At 65.2% G+C, this 17,054-nt stretch overlaps 2 protein-coding genes across 2 annotated transcripts; one reads left to right on the plus strand and one right to left on the minus strand.

The window, feature by feature from the left end:
- Positions 1 to 25: 25 nt before the first annotated feature.
- MAPK15 (mitogen-activated protein kinase 15) lies at positions 26 to 5,745 on the plus strand. Its single transcript, XM_040625566.1, has 14 exons — positions 26 to 94; positions 1,249 to 1,347; positions 1,604 to 1,633; positions 1,743 to 1,833; positions 2,331 to 2,461; positions 2,549 to 2,712; positions 2,935 to 3,074; positions 3,819 to 3,876; positions 4,281 to 4,418; positions 4,558 to 4,663; positions 4,792 to 4,995; positions 5,107 to 5,220; positions 5,297 to 5,425; positions 5,557 to 5,745. The coding sequence occupies exons 1-14, from the start codon at positions 26 to 28 to the stop codon at positions 5,743 to 5,745; spliced, it is 1,662 nt and encodes a 553-aa protein (XP_040481500.1).
- A 1,665-nt stretch (positions 5,746 to 7,410) lies between these two features.
- FAM83H (family with sequence similarity 83 member H) lies at positions 7,411 to 16,334 on the minus strand. The gene is made up of 4 exons (XM_040626107.1): positions 13,183 to 16,334; positions 12,194 to 12,358; positions 12,000 to 12,124; positions 7,411 to 11,790 (listed from the first exon to the last, which is right to left on the minus strand). Exons 1-4 carry the CDS (start codon positions 13,723 to 13,725, stop codon positions 9,021 to 9,023), a joined length of 3,603 nt encoding a protein of 1,200 aa, XP_040482041.1. The 5' UTR covers positions 13,726 to 16,334; the 3' UTR covers positions 7,411 to 9,020.
- Between the last annotated feature and the right edge of the window lie 720 nt (positions 16,335 to 17,054).

Genomic DNA, 17,054 nt, shown 5'->3' on the forward strand with positions numbered 1-17,054 from the left:
GGCCTCTCGTTGCCCGCCCGCCGGCATGTGCGCCGCGGAGGTGGACCAGCACGTAGCCCAGCGATACCTCCTTAAGCGGCGGCTGGGGAAGGGGGTGAGCCCGGCCACCTGCAGGGCGGGGGCAGGTCCAATGGGAGGTCTGTTCTGTCCGACACTGCCTGGGGTCCAGGGCTCAAGACCTGTTTCCTCCACGGACTGGACGGTGGCCTTGGGCAAGCCCCCCAGTCCCTCGGGCCTCAGCGTCCTGCGCAGGGCTCTAACAGCGCCTACTCCAAGGAAGCCTGTCGCCTGGCTCTGGGCCCACAGTGGTCTCAGGCCGGTGGGATCCCGGACAAATCCCCTCCCCGGCCCCCACCCGGCGTCCCCTGCTCCCAGCTGCCTCTTCTGGTGCCCATACGACACTCTAAGGAGGCCGGGCCCACACTCCAGTGGCTGAGGGCGATGGGCGGATCCCAAGCCTGGCCCAGGAAGGGCCTGAGTGGGTAAATGGGCATGAAGCGAGAGCCAGAACCTTGTGTGAGCAAATGTGCTTGTGGGATTTTAAGAGTGTATGTGAGGGTGTGTGACCGTGTGGGTGTGTCATGGGGGAGGAAAGAAAGACTCTTCCAAACAGTGCAGACAGCAAACGCAAAGGCCCTGAGGCAAGGACCTGCTGGCTGTGGGGAAAGATCAGAGTTTGTGTGAAGGGGGTAGGAGTGACTAGGGGGAGGGCTCCGATCTCCTGTGGGTTTGGGAAGCTGCAAGGGCTTCTAGTGAGCATGACGCAGAGGGTGGTAGCAGGCTTTGGTGCCACAAGACTCGCCCTGCTCTGTAGAGGAGGGACGGTGGATGTGCGAGAGGCAAGAGGCTCAGACGGTGGGGCAGCAGAGATGGTAGCAAGTGGTCAGATCCTAACGAATTCGGAATGTGGAGCCAAGAGGATTTGCTGATAGGCTGGAGGGGGGATGTGGAAGACGGGAGCGGTGCCCAGAACAGGCTTCATCTCCCACCCAGACTCTCCCATCTGTGACCTTATTTCCTCCTGGGGCCTTGCTTCCCATCACCCTTCTCTGGAAGACGCCGGGGGCCTGGGCAACAGACTGAGCAGCCTGCAGCTGCAGGGACCTCCTCACCCAGAGCCGCAGCCCCTCCCCACACCCTCATTCCTTCCCAGGAGCCAGAGCAGGCACCACGAGCAGTCCAGTGGGCAGGGGAGGGCTGGGCGGGAGGCTGGCCCTGCGCCCAGCAAGCTGACGACCCTTCTCGCAGGCCTATGGCATTGTGTGGAAGGCAGTGGATAGGAGGACTGGCGAGGTCGTGGCCATCAAGAAGATCTTCGATGCCTTTAGAGATGAGACGGATGCCCAGGTGAGTGAGTGGAGAAGAGGTGTGAGAGGGGCCAGGGCAGGGGTGTGGGGCTGACTCCTGCTGCCTGGTGCCTGGAAGCTCTGGTGTTACTCTGAAAGCCGTTCCCAGAAGGGTTCTGTCATTGCTCAGAGCACCGTCTGCTCTGTGACCCTATAGTCCAGTGGATGTGGGTGACAAGCATCAATCCCTACGCACCCTTTCACGAAGCGGGCTTCCTTCCTCCCCCACACCCACACATGTTTCCGTCTCATTCCAGAGAACGTTCCGGGAAGTCATGCTGCTCCAGGTGAGTGGCCAGGGCTATCTGACCACCTCCCCAGGTGCAGTTTCTCCAAACAAGGGGGGAGGCCCAGACCTTGCCCCTCAAAGCACACAGCCCCTGGCTCTCTCCTTAGGAACTTGGGGACCATCCCAACATCATCCGCCTCCTGGATGTGATCCGGGCGGAGAATGACAGGGACATTTACCTGGTGTTTGAGTCTATGGGTGAGTGAGGCCTTGCTCAGTCCTGGTGCAGGACCCTCCAGTGGCCTGCCTCCCTTGTATGGCCCTCTGCTGCTGGGGTCGCCACAGCGGCCAGCCCTCAGCTAGGGCGGTTCCTTGGTGCGCAAGGACAAACAGCGGGCGTGTGTCCGCCCCGGGGCCTGGCAGTGACCACCTTGAGCCCACCTCCACAAGGCTCCTGCTTTCTCCACTGTTCACAGCTGTATTTTCCTTTTTTTACCCATTTTATAAAACAAGGCAACAGGAAATAAAGTATTAAAAATAATCCCACAGACTTTTACTACCGTACCAACAAAGGCAGCAAGCAGGCCTGAGAAGCCTGCTGGGACCACTGGGAAGTGTGTGTGCCCAGGACAGGGTCAGGGACAGGGCTTCGAGGGTGGCCAGTGGGACCTGGGCACTGCAGCCACCGAAGGGCTCCAAAGCGGGACCCCAAGCCCTCTGCCCAGGCCCCCAGGCTGACTCCCATGCTCCCCTAGACACTGACCTGAACGCCGTCATCTGCAAGGGCAAACTGCTGAGGGACGTCCACAAACGCTACATCATCTACCAGCTCCTACGGGCCACCAAGTTCATCCACTCAGGATGTGTCATCCACCGGGACCAGAAGGTGCCGCCCATGCTCCATTCGTGGGCCCTGTCCCCCCACTGTGGGGACCCACACCTGAGAGCCCTCAGTCCACCTCCTTTCCTGCAGCCATCCAACATTCTCCTGGACTCCAGCTGCTTGGTGAAGCTCTGTGACTTTGGTCTTGCCCGCTCCCTCAGTGGCCTCCCTGAGGGGCCTCAGGGCCAGGCCCTGACAGATTACGTGGCCACACGCTGGTACCGGGCTCCCGAGGTGCTGCTGTCCTCCAGCTGGTAAGAGCCCCACTCCCCCCTCAACCCTCCCCTCCCCCTCTGCCCAACACCCCCCCCNNACCTCTTGCTCAGCCAAGGCCCCCAGGCCTTCTTGTGCCCCCACGTGCATCCTCACTGGCTCCCTTCTAGTACCCCAGACCCTGCCCCCTTGAATGTCTCTCTTCCTCCTTCCACCTCTGCCTCAAGTGTCCCCCACCATGCCTCCACCCCTTTTTGCCCCAGGTACACCCCTGGGGTGGACATGTGGAGTCTGGGCTGCATCCTGGGGGAGATGCTTCGGGGGAGGCCCCTGTTCCCCGGCACATCCACGCTGCACCAGCTGGAGCTGATCCTGGAGACCATCCCACCGCCATCCAAGGAGGGTGAGTGTGTGCAGGGACCTGCTGGGCATCAGGGAGTCTGAGGGTCAGTGCACACAGTTGTACGGGGACAGCTCATGACAGGCCAGGACTGGTGGGAAGGAGGCTGGGGATGAGGGCGAGGGGGAAGGGTCCAGAGCCTCAGAAAGACTGGAAAGGGCAGGCCCTACATATGATAGGCCCAGGGAGGAGCTACGGGTCCTTGAGGGCCAAGTAGTGTCCATTGCTGGGTGACCCAGTGCTGGGTGGGTCAGGACAAGAGCAGGACAAGACCTGGGACTGGCGGGAGCAGGTCCAGCAGCTGTGCTGGGAGTGGGGCTGCAGAGATGGGGGAAGAGGTGGAAGAAGATAGCCATGGGGGTAGGTAGTCTAGGGAGTCCTTCCTCTTCCCTGGGGGAAGGAGCAGGGCAAAAGTGAGGGGAAGGACCAGGTGGGGGGAGCCCTACTGTCATCCCGGGTGGAGGGGGAAGGGACTCTTCCAGGGAGGTGGGGATGCCCAGACGTGGAGTGCGTGTGCGGGAGTGGGAGTGGAAGAGTGTGCCAGGGCAGGCACACGTGCACATACGCACACATAGCACACATCCAGGTAGTCAAGCTTGGAGTCCTGCCAGATGGCCCAAGCCCTGCAGAGAGACAGGCACTCCACAGGGCAGGAGGAGACGAGGACGTAGCCCAGACCTACCCGAGCTGCCCCGCTGGACCAGGCTCTCCCCATCACACACCTCCTTCCGTCCACCCACCCTACAGACCTCCTGGCTCTTGGCTCAAGCTACAGTGCCTCGATCCTGCCCTGCCTGGGGTCCCGGTGAGTGGGGCTGCTTAGGAGCCTGGCTCTGGCACTCTTCCTGTCAACTTGCTGGCCGGTCTGCCAGTCCAGACCTGGGCCCTGGTCTTCCGATGACGGTCCCAAACCCAGCAATTTGATGACGCTAAAAATACGGAATCTCCAGCGTCACCCAGCATGGCCTGAGGTGTGGGAGGCCCACAGGAACCGAGCAGGGCACGGAGAGGAAAGGACCAGAAGGCAAGGCAGGGAGGGGTCTGGCCACCCTCCCAGGCTACCTGAGTGTGTTGCATGGGGAGGGGAGAGGCACCGAGACAGCTAAGTAGTGCTGGGCCGAGGGTCAGGGTGGGAAGCAGAGCTGCCACAGATAAGGATGTGGGGAGGGCCCCCGACCTGGACAGGGGACAAAACGCAGGCGCCCGCAGGCCACGGCAGACGCTGGACACCCTCCTGCCGTCAGACACACCCCCGGAGGCCTTGGATCTCCTCAGGAGGCTCCTGGTATTTGCCCCGGACAAGCGGCTTAGCGCGGCCCAGGCACTGCAGCACCCCTACGTGCAGAGGTAGGGCGGGGTCCCGTGGACCAGCTCCTCCCCTGCTGGGGCCGGGTGTTGGGTCGCAGCTCTGGGCTCGGTCGGAGAGGCCCGCTGGACCGCAGCCGAGTCTCGCTTCTCCCACACCCGCCTCGACGGCTCCCCGCAGGTTCCACTGCCCGGCCCGTGAGTGGGCACTGGATTCGGCTGTGCAGCTCCCGGTGCTTGAAGGGGTTCAGCTCTCAGCCCCGGAGTATCGCAGCCGCATCTACCAGGTGCTCCGGCCGCGACCACCGCCGTCCCCCACCCACGCTCACCCTCGACCCCTCCCACTGCCTCAGCGACCCCCAGGACCCTCTACACCCGCACCCGTGAGCCTCTGAGCGCCCCTCCCTTCCCGCAGATGGTCCTGGAGCGCAGGGGCAACAGCCGCGTCCCCAGAGAGAAGGGCCTGGGGGGCACAGCCCCCGGGGCACAGCCCAGTGCCCCCCGGCCCCAGGCGCCCCTGCTCAAATCCAGAGTCGTCCCGCAGCCGGCCCCGGGCTCGCCCCCGCAGAACTCCGGACGCAGACCTCCGAGCAGCCCCGGTTACCAGCGCGCGCACGGTGTGTGAGCTCCGACGGCCGCCCCTTCTGGGTGGAGCCACCGAGCGTCCGCCGCGCGGGACTAACCCCGGGGTTGATCTTGCGACCCCACAGGCGTGGCCTGCGGAGCCAAGAACCTTCCGCGGCAGAGCTCGGCCCCCCTGCTCCAGCCTCCACCCCCAGGAGGTCTCGGGAGAGGGGAGAGGCCCCCTGGGGCGACGGCGGAGGCCCCCTCGGCACCCTCGTGGGTAGGTCGGCCCGGGCGCGTCCCTCTCACTCCTTTCCGCGGGCCCGGCAGTGACCCCGTGACGCGCCCCTTCCCAGGTGAAGCCCAGCGGGAAGGGGCCGGCGCCCTCCCTGGCCTCCCAGGCCGCCGCCCAGGTGGCCATCCAGGCCCTCATCCGGAGCGACTGGAATCCGGGCCGTGGGGTGAGGGCGACCGGCGCGCGACGGGTGAGCTCGCCCGGATCCCCGGCTCTCGGCTCCCTTGCCATCCTCCCCGCCCCCTCCGCCGCTGGGTTCGCGCGGGGCAGGGCCCCCACCCGGGCCGCCCCTTACGCGGCCCCTCGACCGACCGTGTGCAGGTCCCTCGCGGGCTTCCTGCGGATGCCCGGCCCGCGCCCCGGCCGGGCAGGAGGATGTTCAACGCCTCGGCCTCGCAGGGGGCCCAGGGCGCCACAAGGGCTGCTCTCGGGGGCTACTCTCAAGCCTACGGGACCGTCTGTCACTCGGCGCTGGGCCACCTGCCCCTGCTCCCGGGGCCCCGCGCATAAGCTGCCCTACCCGCCTTCAACCCAGCTCTTCTGCTCAGCCCTCGCCCCTCTCCCAGCCCCGGATTTGCCCCCAAGTTCCCCATGCTCTTCACCCCCCTTCTACCTGCTCCCCCTTTTGCCTGGCTATATTCTTGAGATCCCGGGAGCCTGTCCAGGCCTCTCTGGGGGAGTAAATGAGGTTCCCACCCATCCCCAATCACTTCCTCCAATAAAGTCTTGTCCATCCCCAGCCTGCCTGCCTATCTTCTATTCCCAGTGAGGGACTCCCTCTGAGGCCACACCACCCCTTGCCTGGAGCCCACCCCCTTCAGAGGACCCCCGTGTCGAGTACAGAGCCCATGAGAAGCTGCGTGGACCCTTTCTGCTGTCCCTGTGTGGCTCCTGTCTGACCAGTGCCCAGTGCTTTCCCTGGAGGCTTTCAGTGCTAATGCCTGGCCTGGGGGCTCCTCGGGGCTAGCTTCCCCTCCTCTCCACAAGGGTTCCGGAGCCTGCCTGGTGCAGGAGCACCATCAGAGGGACAAGGCTGTCCCCCAAGGGGCTCCGGGGGTGGGCAGGGACTTGTGCACCTGTTGCCTCAGTGCGGTCATCACATGACATCATTTGTGACGCTGAGCCAGAGTAAAAGTGTAAGAGATGATGGGCCCCAGGGCACAGCCCCTGACTGTGGTCACTGTGCTCCCGGCCGCCAACCGTGACTGGCAGCTGGTCTGTCCTGATAGGGGGTGGGTCCAGGGGGGTAGGAGCTGAAGAGATCCAAGGGCCCCACAGGCACCTGTCTCATGGTTTCCAGGTGTGCCTTGCACCACACCTGACCCTGGGCAGGGGCTGGAACACGCAGGCCACTTCCCAGCTGCGGGGCTGGAGCTCAGCGTCTGAAGGATGTGGCCTGTGCTGTGTTGGGGGCTGGGCTGCCGGGAGCAGGAACTCTGCTCACCTGTAAAGCTGCTGGCTGCTAGGAGAGGCACAGGTGGGAAGGGCAGGGAGAGCTGGGCAGAGGGTGGGCCCAGACCCGGTGGCTGCGAGAGAGATGGAGAAAGCAGAAAACTGGGAGGAGGCCCAGAAAGGAGGCAAGAGGAAATGCCCCAATCCTGGCCTGGAGGTGAGCCAGTCAGGAGACTGGGCTGCCGAGGGAGTAGTCGGTTGATGGGGGCAACACGGACTGAGGAGGAGGACGGATGAGGCAGCGGGAAGGAATGCCACAGCCCAGAGAGGAGCAGGTGGGGCCCCAGGAAGCCCAGCCCTGCGCGCACACACGGCGGGGGGGGGGGCAGTGTGGCCCGAGAGGGATCCGGACACCGGGGCACCGGTGTCTGGGGGGTGGCTGGGCAGTGTCTTCTGGGCTCTGTGACCAGGAGCCCCCAGGGGAGCACCGTGTGGTGAGCCTGCATGGAGCGCGGGCGGGGTGAAGAGTGGGAGTAGCAGAGGAAAGCAGTTTGCCTGTGAAGGGAGCGGGTCGCGGGCAGCTCTGCGGTGGAAGGAGTCTCCTGGTTAGATGTGGCTGCAGGTGTTGGCAGCACAGACGTGTGTGGGGTCTCTGGTGGCCCCCACAGGGATGGGTGGTGCTGTCCAGAGGGAAGCGTGAGTTCCCGACTAACGCTGGCAATGTATAAACTGGGTGATTAATACATACATACATACATACATACATATATATGTATAGGAATGTGCTGGAGTATTTTGTTGTGTTTTATTAACACCAAAATGTGCAGACTCGCATCTGAAATGTGGTGTTCAGCACGACGTGGAGGACGCAGACAGGAGGCTGCAAGGGCTCCCCCTGAGCAACGGGGCCACGGCAAGCCACGCAATAGCACACGTGTCAGCAAGCACCTCAAGGCCAAGGAACAGTCCAGCACATCTGGCTCCTCGGTGACCTTTTCCACCTGAACCAAAGTACCCCCAGCCCCCAGCCCGCCCTCCCTTCTCCCGCTGTTTGGAGTCAGACTGCTGCCTTTGCTCCGCGGCCTTGTTCCTTAAACCCTTTCCCAGTCTGAGTGATTGTGATTTCTTATTCTTAAACACAAAGCAAAACAAAACAAAACAAAACCCCACAAAAAACAAACAGTTGCAGAAATACTACTTCCACAATGCTAGCACTTACAGCGGGGCACTTCCTAAGCATCAGGTGTCAAACGTGTTATTCAAATCAAAGTCACTCTCCAGAGGTGAAAAAGAGGAAGGATAGGTGGCGAAACTTCGACTTTGCAGGCTGGTGACAAAGAGGGAGGGATCCAGAACAGGATGGAGTCAGGCAGGGTCTGCTGAGCACCTGAAGGGTCAGGACCCTTGGAGCAATGGGCTAGGACTCAGGCACCACCCCACTGGACCCCTACCCTCACCTGTTCATAAGCTTTCCCATCCAGCCCTTTTCCAGGGCATGGCCGAGGCCCAGCATCCATCGAGCCCTGGCTTTATTGTGCTGCAAAACCCGGCGCTCTCACCCCTTGCTGGGTGCTGGGGTGCTGGCTGGAGCCCTGCAGGAAGGGGCCCAGGTTGGCCTCAGTTCTCCTGGCAGGACAGTCTCTCAGGGGTCCTCTGGGCCCCCCTCCCCCCCGCAGCAGCCCAGCAGACAGCACTTCCGAGAGGAACAACCTTTGGGTCTGGTCCCACCGCCAGCACGAATGGCCTGCCGCCAGCCCTGCCCCCCACAGTGAAAGGACGGGCCACTGAAGAGGGTGCCAGGAGGCAGTGAGGAGGAATGCAAGCAGGGCAGGAAGTGAGCCCTGAGCCCCCTGAGGTGGAGGGGGAGACCCCAGTCCCGGGGAGGTGGGAGGCCCAGGGAGAGGGGCTGGGGCTGCCAGGACACAGAAAAGAGGCAGCAGCGAGGAAGCAGCAGAGCCAGGAGGCAGTGAGCAGAGGGGAACCCTGAGACATGGAAGCCCTGAGATGTGGGGCCCCCAAAGGTGGGGGACCAAGGCACAGAGATGGGCCCCCCCAAAGGTGGGGGCCCTAAGGCACAAAAAGATGGGGCCCTGAGGTGAATGAAGGTCTAAAGGGGACCTGAAGCCCAAAGAGGAGATGGAGGCAGATGCGTAGGAAGGGGGAGACTCAGGACACAGGGGCAGGGACTGAGCTAGAGGCAGTGAGGGGCTGGCGCCCGCGCGGGGAGAAGCCGGGACCAAAGGCAAGGCAGCTACTGGGAGAGCTCCAGGCGGAGCCGAGCTCCGGCTATGTTCAGCCGCCTGCACGCTGCCTTGATGGGAGAGCCAGGTGCTCTGCCTGGTGGTGGCGGCAGTGAGGCAGGCGCCCGGTCCGGGGCTGGGGGGCCAGGAGGCTCACTTCTTTTTGAAAGTACCCAGGATCCTGGGCATGAACTTGCCCACCTTGCTGTCCCTGGTGTCGTCCTCTGCTGTGCCCTCCCCTGTCCCTGGGCCTCCGGCCTCTTCCTTTTTGCAGAAGACCTCAAACCGACTATAGACACGTTTCTCCTTGCGCATACTCTCCATGCGGCGCAGCAGCCGGTCGCGATCCTCTGCGCTGGCGGGCAGGGTACGGCTTAGCCTACCCTGCGTCCCCAGGCTGTCCGAGCGGAAGATGGCGGAACATTTGTCCTTGTCGGACATGTCAGGGGCCAGGCCGCCAGCGGCTGGTGAGCGGCCTAGTTCAGGACTGCTGTGAGCCAGGCCGGGGGCCGGGGCGGGGACCCCGCGGTGTTTCTGGCCGTGGGCGCTGATCTGCTCCAGAATGGCTTTCGTGTCATCCCGCAGGTTGCTGCTGTACAAGGCGTTGGCCGTGGCGGAGGCCATGCGCGCCCGCGGGCCCCGCTCGTCTCCAGCGGCAGCCTCAGTGCTATCAGCCCTGCCCAGCGACGGCCGCCGGGGGCTCTCGGGCTGCCCGTTCTCCTGCGGCGCTGGGAAGCCGCCCTCTTCCTCTGTGCGCCGTTCCCCCTTGGGGCTCAGCAGCTGGCGGAGGCGCAGGGAGCCCTTGCGCAGGACTTCCATGGGGCCGCCAGCCGCCTCCTCCACGGTCCCAGTCTTGGGAGACTCCTCGGAGAAGGTAAGGGTTAGACTGCCCCTGCGCTCCGGCACAGGCGGGACCGGGCTGCCTCTGCGCTCCGGCACAGGGGGGACCGGGCTGCCCCTGCGCTCGGCCACAGCGGGGACCGGGCTGCCCCTGCGCTCGGCATAGGCCGAGGTGGGGCTCCCTTTCGGCTCAGGGTAGGCAGAGGTGGGGCTCCCTTTTGGCTCAGGGTGAGGTGCCTGGCGCGGCCCAGGCCCCTCCAGCGGGGGGCTGACCCGCCCTTGTGGGGAGGCGGAGCGGCCCTGGGCAGAGAGAAAGCGGGAGGGCAGCCGGTCAGTGCCGCTCCGGCCCAGCGTGTCTAGCAGCTGGGTGGCAGTAAGCGTGGCAGCTCCAGGCTGCCTCTCGGACTCCTGGTGCAGCCGCTGTGCGAAGGAGTCGCGCAGGTCCAGCAGGCAGCTCTCGAGGCTGCGGCGCTCGCTCCCCGCCCCACCCGGCGCCACCGCCTCCTCCCGCCACGCCTGGGACACTACAGCCTTGCTATGGCTGGCGACTGTGACCTGGGCCCCCGCCCCTCCGGCATCACGCGCCGGGCCCTTGTATTTCTCCAGGAGCTCGGCCACCTTGGTGGATGTAGCGGAGCGCATGGCCTCGCCACTGGGGCCCAGCGTCTCGGTAACCGCCTGCTCCTTGTGCAGCAGCTGCGCCTTCTCTGTGGTGGCCCCCATGGCCCCACCGGCGCCCTCGGCCTGCGAAGTGCTGAAGATCAGGGAGGAGCGCAGGCGCGAGCTGCGCTGGATCAGCGGGTTCAAGCGCGAGCGGAAGGAGTCCTGCTTGGCCAAACCTGCCTCCTCCAGGCCCTCGCGCTCTGGGCTATCGCCACCGCCGGGGCAGGGCACCAGGCCCTTGGCTGGAAAGGGTATGGGCGCACGGGAGGCTGAGGGGAGCAGGTCCCCGGGGCCCATTCGGCCCCCGGACACCAGAACATCGTCTTCATAGGCCTCAGCCTCCATGGGTGCCGTCAGGCCCTCTTCGCCCCCGTCCTCGCCATGGCTACCGCTCAGGTAGGAGGCCAAGCGCCAGTGCCGCAGCCCGGCCCGCCCCTCGGGCCCGCCCCTGCGCTCCTGCTCAGCGTCGGGCGCGGCGTCTGGGCCCAGCCTTGCCACTGCCTGGCAAGGGAAGCGCTGGCCCAGGTTGGGGCGTGGGGCCCCGCTGGGCTCCAGGCCGCGGGGCCCGGGCGCTGAGGCGGGGTCTGAGCCGTGGCGCACCTCGCGCGACGCACTGGACGGCACATAGTCCAGCCGCTGGTGTCCGTCGGGACCGAGCTCGGGGAAGCGTGGCCCGGACCCTAGCGCGAAGTCGTCGTGCTCCGCGAAGCCGGGGCGGCCAGCACGCAGCTTCTCGAACAGGCCCTGCGGGCGCGCCGGCGCAAGCTGAGGGTCCCACTGGTAATGCTGCTGGTAGAGCTGGTCACGGTGGAAGTGACTGGTCTGGAAGCGGAAGTCGTCACCGTGGCTGAGGAACGTCTGCCGTGACACCTGCCGCGCGGCCGCAAAGTTCTCCACCGCGCCGGTGCCGTCGGCGGCCGCGTAGCTGTGTCGCTTGAAGGTGTCCATCTCCAGATGCCGGGCCTGAAACAAGCCCCGCGGGCCCGCGAGCTCTCCCCCAAGTCCTGCCTCGGCGTCCAGCCGCCGCGACAGCGGCCGCAGCCCCGCGTGCGGCTCCAGGGCTCCCGCGGTCATCCGCGCTGGCTCCTCCCGGCGGAAGGCCGACAAGAAGTGGCGGTCGGGGTCGAGGAAGGAGGGGAAACCCAGGCCCTCTTCCCGAGGCGGTGGGAACAGGAGGTGCGCTCGTTTGGGGAAGGAGAAAGGCGTCGGTGCCCCGGTCACCTGGCCGCCCATAAGGGGCCCAGCTCCCGCGTACGGAGCCAGGGCGTAAGCGTCCATGCGGGCCAGCGCCCCCGCCGAGGGCACCAGAGGCTCGGACTGCGCGAACAGGATGCGGAACTCCTCATCGAAGCTGGAGACCAGCTCGCCCTGGAACACGTGCGCCAGGCTTCGGTGGATCTTCTCGAAGGACCACATGAAGCTGCGGGTGGGGCGGGGGTCAAGATCAGAGTCGAGGAGGGGGCGGGGCTGAGTAGCCCCAGGGGGGCGCGGAAGGACACCAGTGGTTCTGAGTGTCAAGTCTGCAAGGTGGAGGGGCGGGGAGGGGTCTGTGTTGGGGCTACTGGACCAGCGCCTGGGCAGAGGGGGTCCTTAGGTGGGGAGGTGTCGGGGTTGCGGGGCTGGGCGCACCTGTAACTCCCACTCATCACCACGGCACAGTCCACCAGCAGGAACTTCTCCTTCACGTGGCCCTTGAAGGACTTCCCAGTACGGCAGTAGTAGGTGGGGCCCGCCACAGTGCGCACGCGCAGGAACTGGGGAGGGAGCGGCATTAGGTCTCCGCGGAGGAGTCTTCCACCTCCCCACACCCCTCAGTCACTCACATCCACGTGGTGCAGGTTGACGCGGCACTTGTCTGCCATGTCTAGGAAGTGCTGCGCGTTCATCTCGTCCAGGAGGATGTAGACAGGGACGCGGCGAGCGGCTGCCTCCAGCACCTCACCGAGCAGGTCCACGTCGGTGAACATGTCCATCACCACGGCCACCACCTGCGGGGGGCGCGTTAGGGACAGAGGACACACCCCTCTGCTGTCCCCACCATTCTCTAGCCATTCCTGCCTGGCCCAGCTGGGGCCTCGGGCTCACCCACAAACACTGCAAATCGCCCTCTGGCCCATCCCAGGGGAGACAGGGGTCCTGCCAGGGAAGGGGAGTCAGGAGGAAGAGGCCTGCCAGAGGGGGTGTGGGGCTGCTGGCTGGTGGGTGGCCCATGATGGAGCCCTAGGCAGGCACGGGGCCTACCTCCTGTTGGGGAAGGGACAAGGCAAACGAGGACCCTGCCACGCACCTCGAATGGCCCCGCCCAGGCTCTAGCCCTGCCCCTGGGAGGAGACTGCTGTCAAGGGTGCACAGGGCAGTTGGGGGTCTCTAGCTTCTGGACCTGCTGCCTCAGCTTCCATCCATGTCTGGTTCCCTTTGCTATTTGCCACCTGTTTGGTGGGGTCAAGCCTGTGTCAAAGGTTCGACTATGAGGGGATCCTCTGAACCATAAATCCAGACCAGGAGGGGGGCCCAGCCACCCCAGAGCCCTTGAGTTTCTGGGCACCGGCCATGACCAAGAGCAAGCAGAACTGTGCAGTGAGCCCACAGCCTGCAATAACCAAACACTCTGTGACCCCAGAAGTTGGCTGCCAGGGAGCCCGTGCTGTAGCTTCAAGGCTGGAGAGGCGTGGCCAGCTGGCCCTAGCCTCACCCTTGCCCCCTAAGCCGGAAATGCTGGTATTTTTCTTTCACCCGCACACTCCTCCTCACGCTTCAAGGTCCAGCTCAGGCAGCCCTTCCCCCACGGCCCACCCAGCCCGCATCAGCACACCTGCTGGGCAGAGCGGATCATCCTCCGAGCCTCATCCTTGATGCTGGGGCTGTCCGGTGGTGGAGGCTGGACCAGCGTGGTGACTTCAGTGCCCTGGAAGCCGAAGGTCAGGGGCCAGCCCAGGTCAAGCTCGGGCACTGCCTGGTCTGAGTTCATGGGCCAGTAGGTGCCCGAGGAGCCATCCATGTCCACATTGGGGGGGCTGCCTTCCGGGGGCTCGCGAGCAACATGCTGTGGGGGCCGCAGGTGGCGGCTCACGTGCTCCAGCTCCTCGGGGCACAGGAAGGCAGGTGCTCCCTCAGACGCCAGGAAGCGGCTGTAGGCCTCCGGCCCTCCCTCGGCCAGGGCATCTACCGCCAGGCGATAGTACTCTTTGTAGTGAGGTGGCAGGTACCCGGGTGCCAGTGGGTTGTCCCCCTGCGAGGAGCTCTGGGAGCGACGGGCCATGTCGGGGCCAGGGGCCTGGGGAGGGGCAGGGAGACACATTACTGGGGCAGTGGCACTGGGCCCGCTCCCCCCACCCCACCACGTGTAGACACACATTGTAGCAAGGGCTGTCTGTGACCTTGAGTGGGCTGTGGTGTGCAGGCCATGCCTGGAGGCCTTCTGGGCACCCCTGGACCCCAGAATGCCCCCTAGCTGGGGGATGCCAGCAGGGTACCCAGGCACAGGTGCCCTGGCCGGGTCTCATGTTGCTCCGTTCTGGCAGGGCCCTTCCTCTCCCCAGGACCTCAGGAGCGCCTGCACCCTGGTTTCCAGGCAGGGGTTCTGGCTGCACGAAGCCCCCACTCAGGGCTTCTTTATGGCCCTTGTGACCCAGTTACTTCTTTGTGGGCCCCTTTCTCCATAAAAAAAAACCAGTATTTTATGACTGTTGGTATAAAGAAAATATAATCCAGGCTGTTCTTTATTACATTCGTTTTCTTCTGATTTTGGCATGAACGCATTTTCATGGGCCCTGAATGAAGTTGTGTGTACTGAACAAGTCAGGTGGCCCCCGCCTGTGTGTCTGCCCACAGGACAGGGGCGGGGGGGCAGCCAGGGCCGCTCACTGTGCCTCTCTGGTTCACTGTAAAATACAGCTGTCAGGGCTGACCTGCTACCATGCCTGGCCCAACGTGAGCTCAGCTTACAAAACCTGGCACTACTTCTGTCCCAGGACTCACCATTAAGTCCGCAGTCCCTGGCCACACCTGCACCCATTCTATGGGCTCACACACTCTGAGCCCCACAACCCATTCACGGACTTCACAGCCCTGCAAACTCTGACCTTTGCCCTTTGTCCCTGTCCACCAGGACCACTCCCTTCCCTCCGACCCATCCCTCCACTTCTCTAGCCACCGTGCCACCTTAGATAAAAACTCTCCGGGCCACACCCCCTGGAAGATCCGGGCAGCAGCCTCCTCTCTCCACAAGCTTAGAGTCCTGCATGGCTAAAGCCAGCCCTGTGTGCCAGTGGTGGTCTTCTGTCTCTGGTCATGTCCTGCTCCCCCCGTGCTCTAGATAAAGCCTGAATCCTTGGCTGTGGCCATCGGGCTCCTCCTGGGCTCCAGATATGCCTCTCACCTTATCCCAACTTCACACTGACACCTAAGCCCCACCTCGTCCGCTCCAGTCCACCTGCCTCCCAAGGGCCTGTGAGGGGGCCTAGGCTGGGAGAAGCTGCCATTAGCTCTGGAAGGCCACATGGGGGCCTCTTTTAGATTCCCAGGGGGCATCAATCTCCAATCCCTGAACTGCCTGGATACCTGTCCTCCTCCTACCCTGGAAGGAGAGAGCCAGGCACTGCCCACCCCACCCCAGCTGCTGCTCGGGGCTGGGACTGAGCCGGACTCAGATCCCACCTAGCTCACGGGTTCCCGGATGCTGGTCCTGCCAGACTGCACAGTGTGCCCCAGTCCGCAGGGGCAGCTGGTTGCTGGACTGGCTGGGGTCACTGGGTGGTTGGAGGCAGCTGGGAACGGGAAGATGTCAGGGCCAAGACTGCTGTGTATGACGACCTGAGGAACCTCTCCTGTCCACTCTCCCTGGGGGGTGACAGGCTGACTGGACGTGCCGTGGGGCTGGGCAAGGCTACCTGCTGGACGGTCTGAGGGAAAGCTGTTCTGCCGTTCCTTCATCGGGGTACCATCCCCTACACAGTTACATACAAGATGCCCACACTGCTCTCAGGGGTGGACCACACTGGGGCACAAGGTGCAGGTCTGTCTGTAGCGGGGTCTCCCACTGTACCTGGTCACCGTGGGGAGTGTCTCCCACAGTGTCCCACAGAGGGTGGGGGGCGGGAAGACACTGGAATTTGGTTGTGTGAGGGCAGCGTCAGACAAGGCAAGGCTTGCGGGCACTATCCTATGGTGGAGAGGGAGCCTTCCCAAGCTGGGGAACCCTGCAGTCCCCTGCACTTCACTGGGAGGGGAATCAGCAGAAACTGTCCCAGCTGGCAGGTGGGGGAGGGGGGGACGCCTGCCACGGTGCCCAGGAACCACCTCAGCAGACAGGACTCGTCAGGAAGGGGGGGGGGCCATCCTGAGTGCCCACACCAGGTGGCCCTGCATGGCCTCACACAGTAATCCCCATGCCCCCACTGCCTTTATTCCTTTCACCTTGCTCACCCCTCAACTGTGGACTGGGCAGTGGACAGGGCCCCAACAGTGTGGCTCCTCACACAGCTGCCTACTAAACGCCTGCCCTAAGGGAGGGAGGGGCACTTATCCCACCCAGGCGGATGACTCAGCAGGAATCTGCTCCTTTGCTGCTGACCTCTGACCCCTGACACAAGGCAGACCAAGCCTCCAGGGCCCTCAGGGTTCTAGTGGGCCCCTAACTAGGGACCTCCCACCTGGGTAGGAGGTGGGTTTCCTAAGTGACTGGAAGGAGCACCAGGCGAGGTGACCGGGTACAGCCAGGCGCAGGCTTCCCCGCAGAGGCCTGTACAAGCCTTGGGCAACGGGGACGAGGTTGGGGGGCGGGATTCGGCCGGCTGGGACGCACAGACCGAAGCTGACGAGCTGTAGTCTTCGCCGCGTGCCCCGCGGGGCCAAAAGGGCTTAGTGCACCGAGGAGCTAGCGGCTGCCTGGGCTTGGTGTCCCATCCACCCGCCCCCGTTCGGGGACTTGGGCGCGAGGGAACCAGGGCCTTCCGCTCTCCGGGCACTCCACGCAGGACGCCAGACTGCGCCTCCGCCTCCCCGGCCACCCCCGGTCCCAGGAGCCCGGGGCGGGGTCCCCTCAGGGAGGGGTCCAGGCCGGGCCCAGCACTCTCCCCAGGCTCCAGCTAGGCCGCGAGGGCGGGAGCGAGTAAGGACGGCCCGGGCAGGCTGGCCCCAGGGCCCCGGGCCCCTTCCCACTCGGCTCCTGCCGGGCCGGCGTCGTGCGAGGGCGCTCGCGTCCACGGCGGCACACGCGGCCCCGGCGACCTCCCCCCGGCCCGGCCCCGCGCCCCCACCGCCCCGCGCTCCGCCGCGCGGCCCCGGCCCAGGTGCGGGTGGGAGCGCCTCCCAGGTGAGGCCGCGCGGAGGGGCGCCGCGCGCGCCGCCCCCGCCCCAGCCAGGGGGCCCGGCCGCGGCCTCCCCTCCGGCGCGCCCCGCCCCGCTCGAGCCGGGGGAGGGGGCCCTACCTGGCCAGGTGCGCGGGGTCTCGGGACAAGGGCAGCAGGAGCCGACCGCCGCCCAGCGGCCTCGCGGTCCGGTCGGTCCGGCAGCCACTCCCTGTCGCGGCCCGCCCGCCGCGCGGCCTGATTCACGCGCCCGCCCCCGCCCCGCCCGCCGCTCCCGCCGCCGGCCTGCCGGGCAGCACCTGGGGGCGGGCGCCCCACCCGCGGCGCGCCCGCATTCCGCCGCCCGCCGCCGCCCCCGCACGCGGCCCCCGGCCCC

The sequence above is a fragment of the Ursus maritimus genome, unplaced genomic scaffold, assembly GCF_017311325.1.
Source record: "Ursus maritimus isolate PB19 unplaced genomic scaffold, ASM1731132v1 scaffold_9, whole genome shotgun sequence".
NCBI lineage: Eukaryota > Metazoa > Chordata > Mammalia > Carnivora > Ursidae > Ursus > Ursus maritimus.

What these genes read in the sequence shown, in the direction of transcription:
- MAPK15 (XM_040625566.1), top strand. Translation starts at nt 26, where the DNA reads ATGTGCGCCGCGGAGGTGGACCAGCACGTAGCCCAGCGATACCTCCTT. An exon ending in GTGCTGCTGTCCTCCAGCTG is followed by an intron (nt 2,713 to 2,934) that starts GTAAGAGCCCCA and finishes TTTTTGCCCCAG; the next exon opens with GTACACCCCTGGGGTGGACA. An exon ending in CTGCCCTGCCTGGGGTCCCG is followed by an intron (nt 3,877 to 4,280) that starts GTGAGTGGGGCT and finishes AGGCGCCCGCAG; the next exon opens with GCCACGGCAGACGCTGGACA.
- FAM83H (XM_040626107.1), bottom strand. Translation starts at nt 13,725, where the DNA reads ATGTGTGTCTACACGTGGTGGGGTGGGGGGAGCGGGCCCAGTGCCACT. An exon ending in TCAACCTGCACCACGTGGAT is followed by an intron (nt 12,125 to 12,193) that starts GTGAGTGACTGA and finishes CTCCCTCCCCAG; the next exon opens with TTCCTGCGCGTGCGCACTGT. An exon ending in GTGATGAGTGGGAGTTACAG is followed by an intron (nt 11,791 to 11,999) that starts GTGCGCCCAGCC and finishes CCCCACCCGCAG; the next exon opens with CTTCATGTGGTCCTTCGAGA.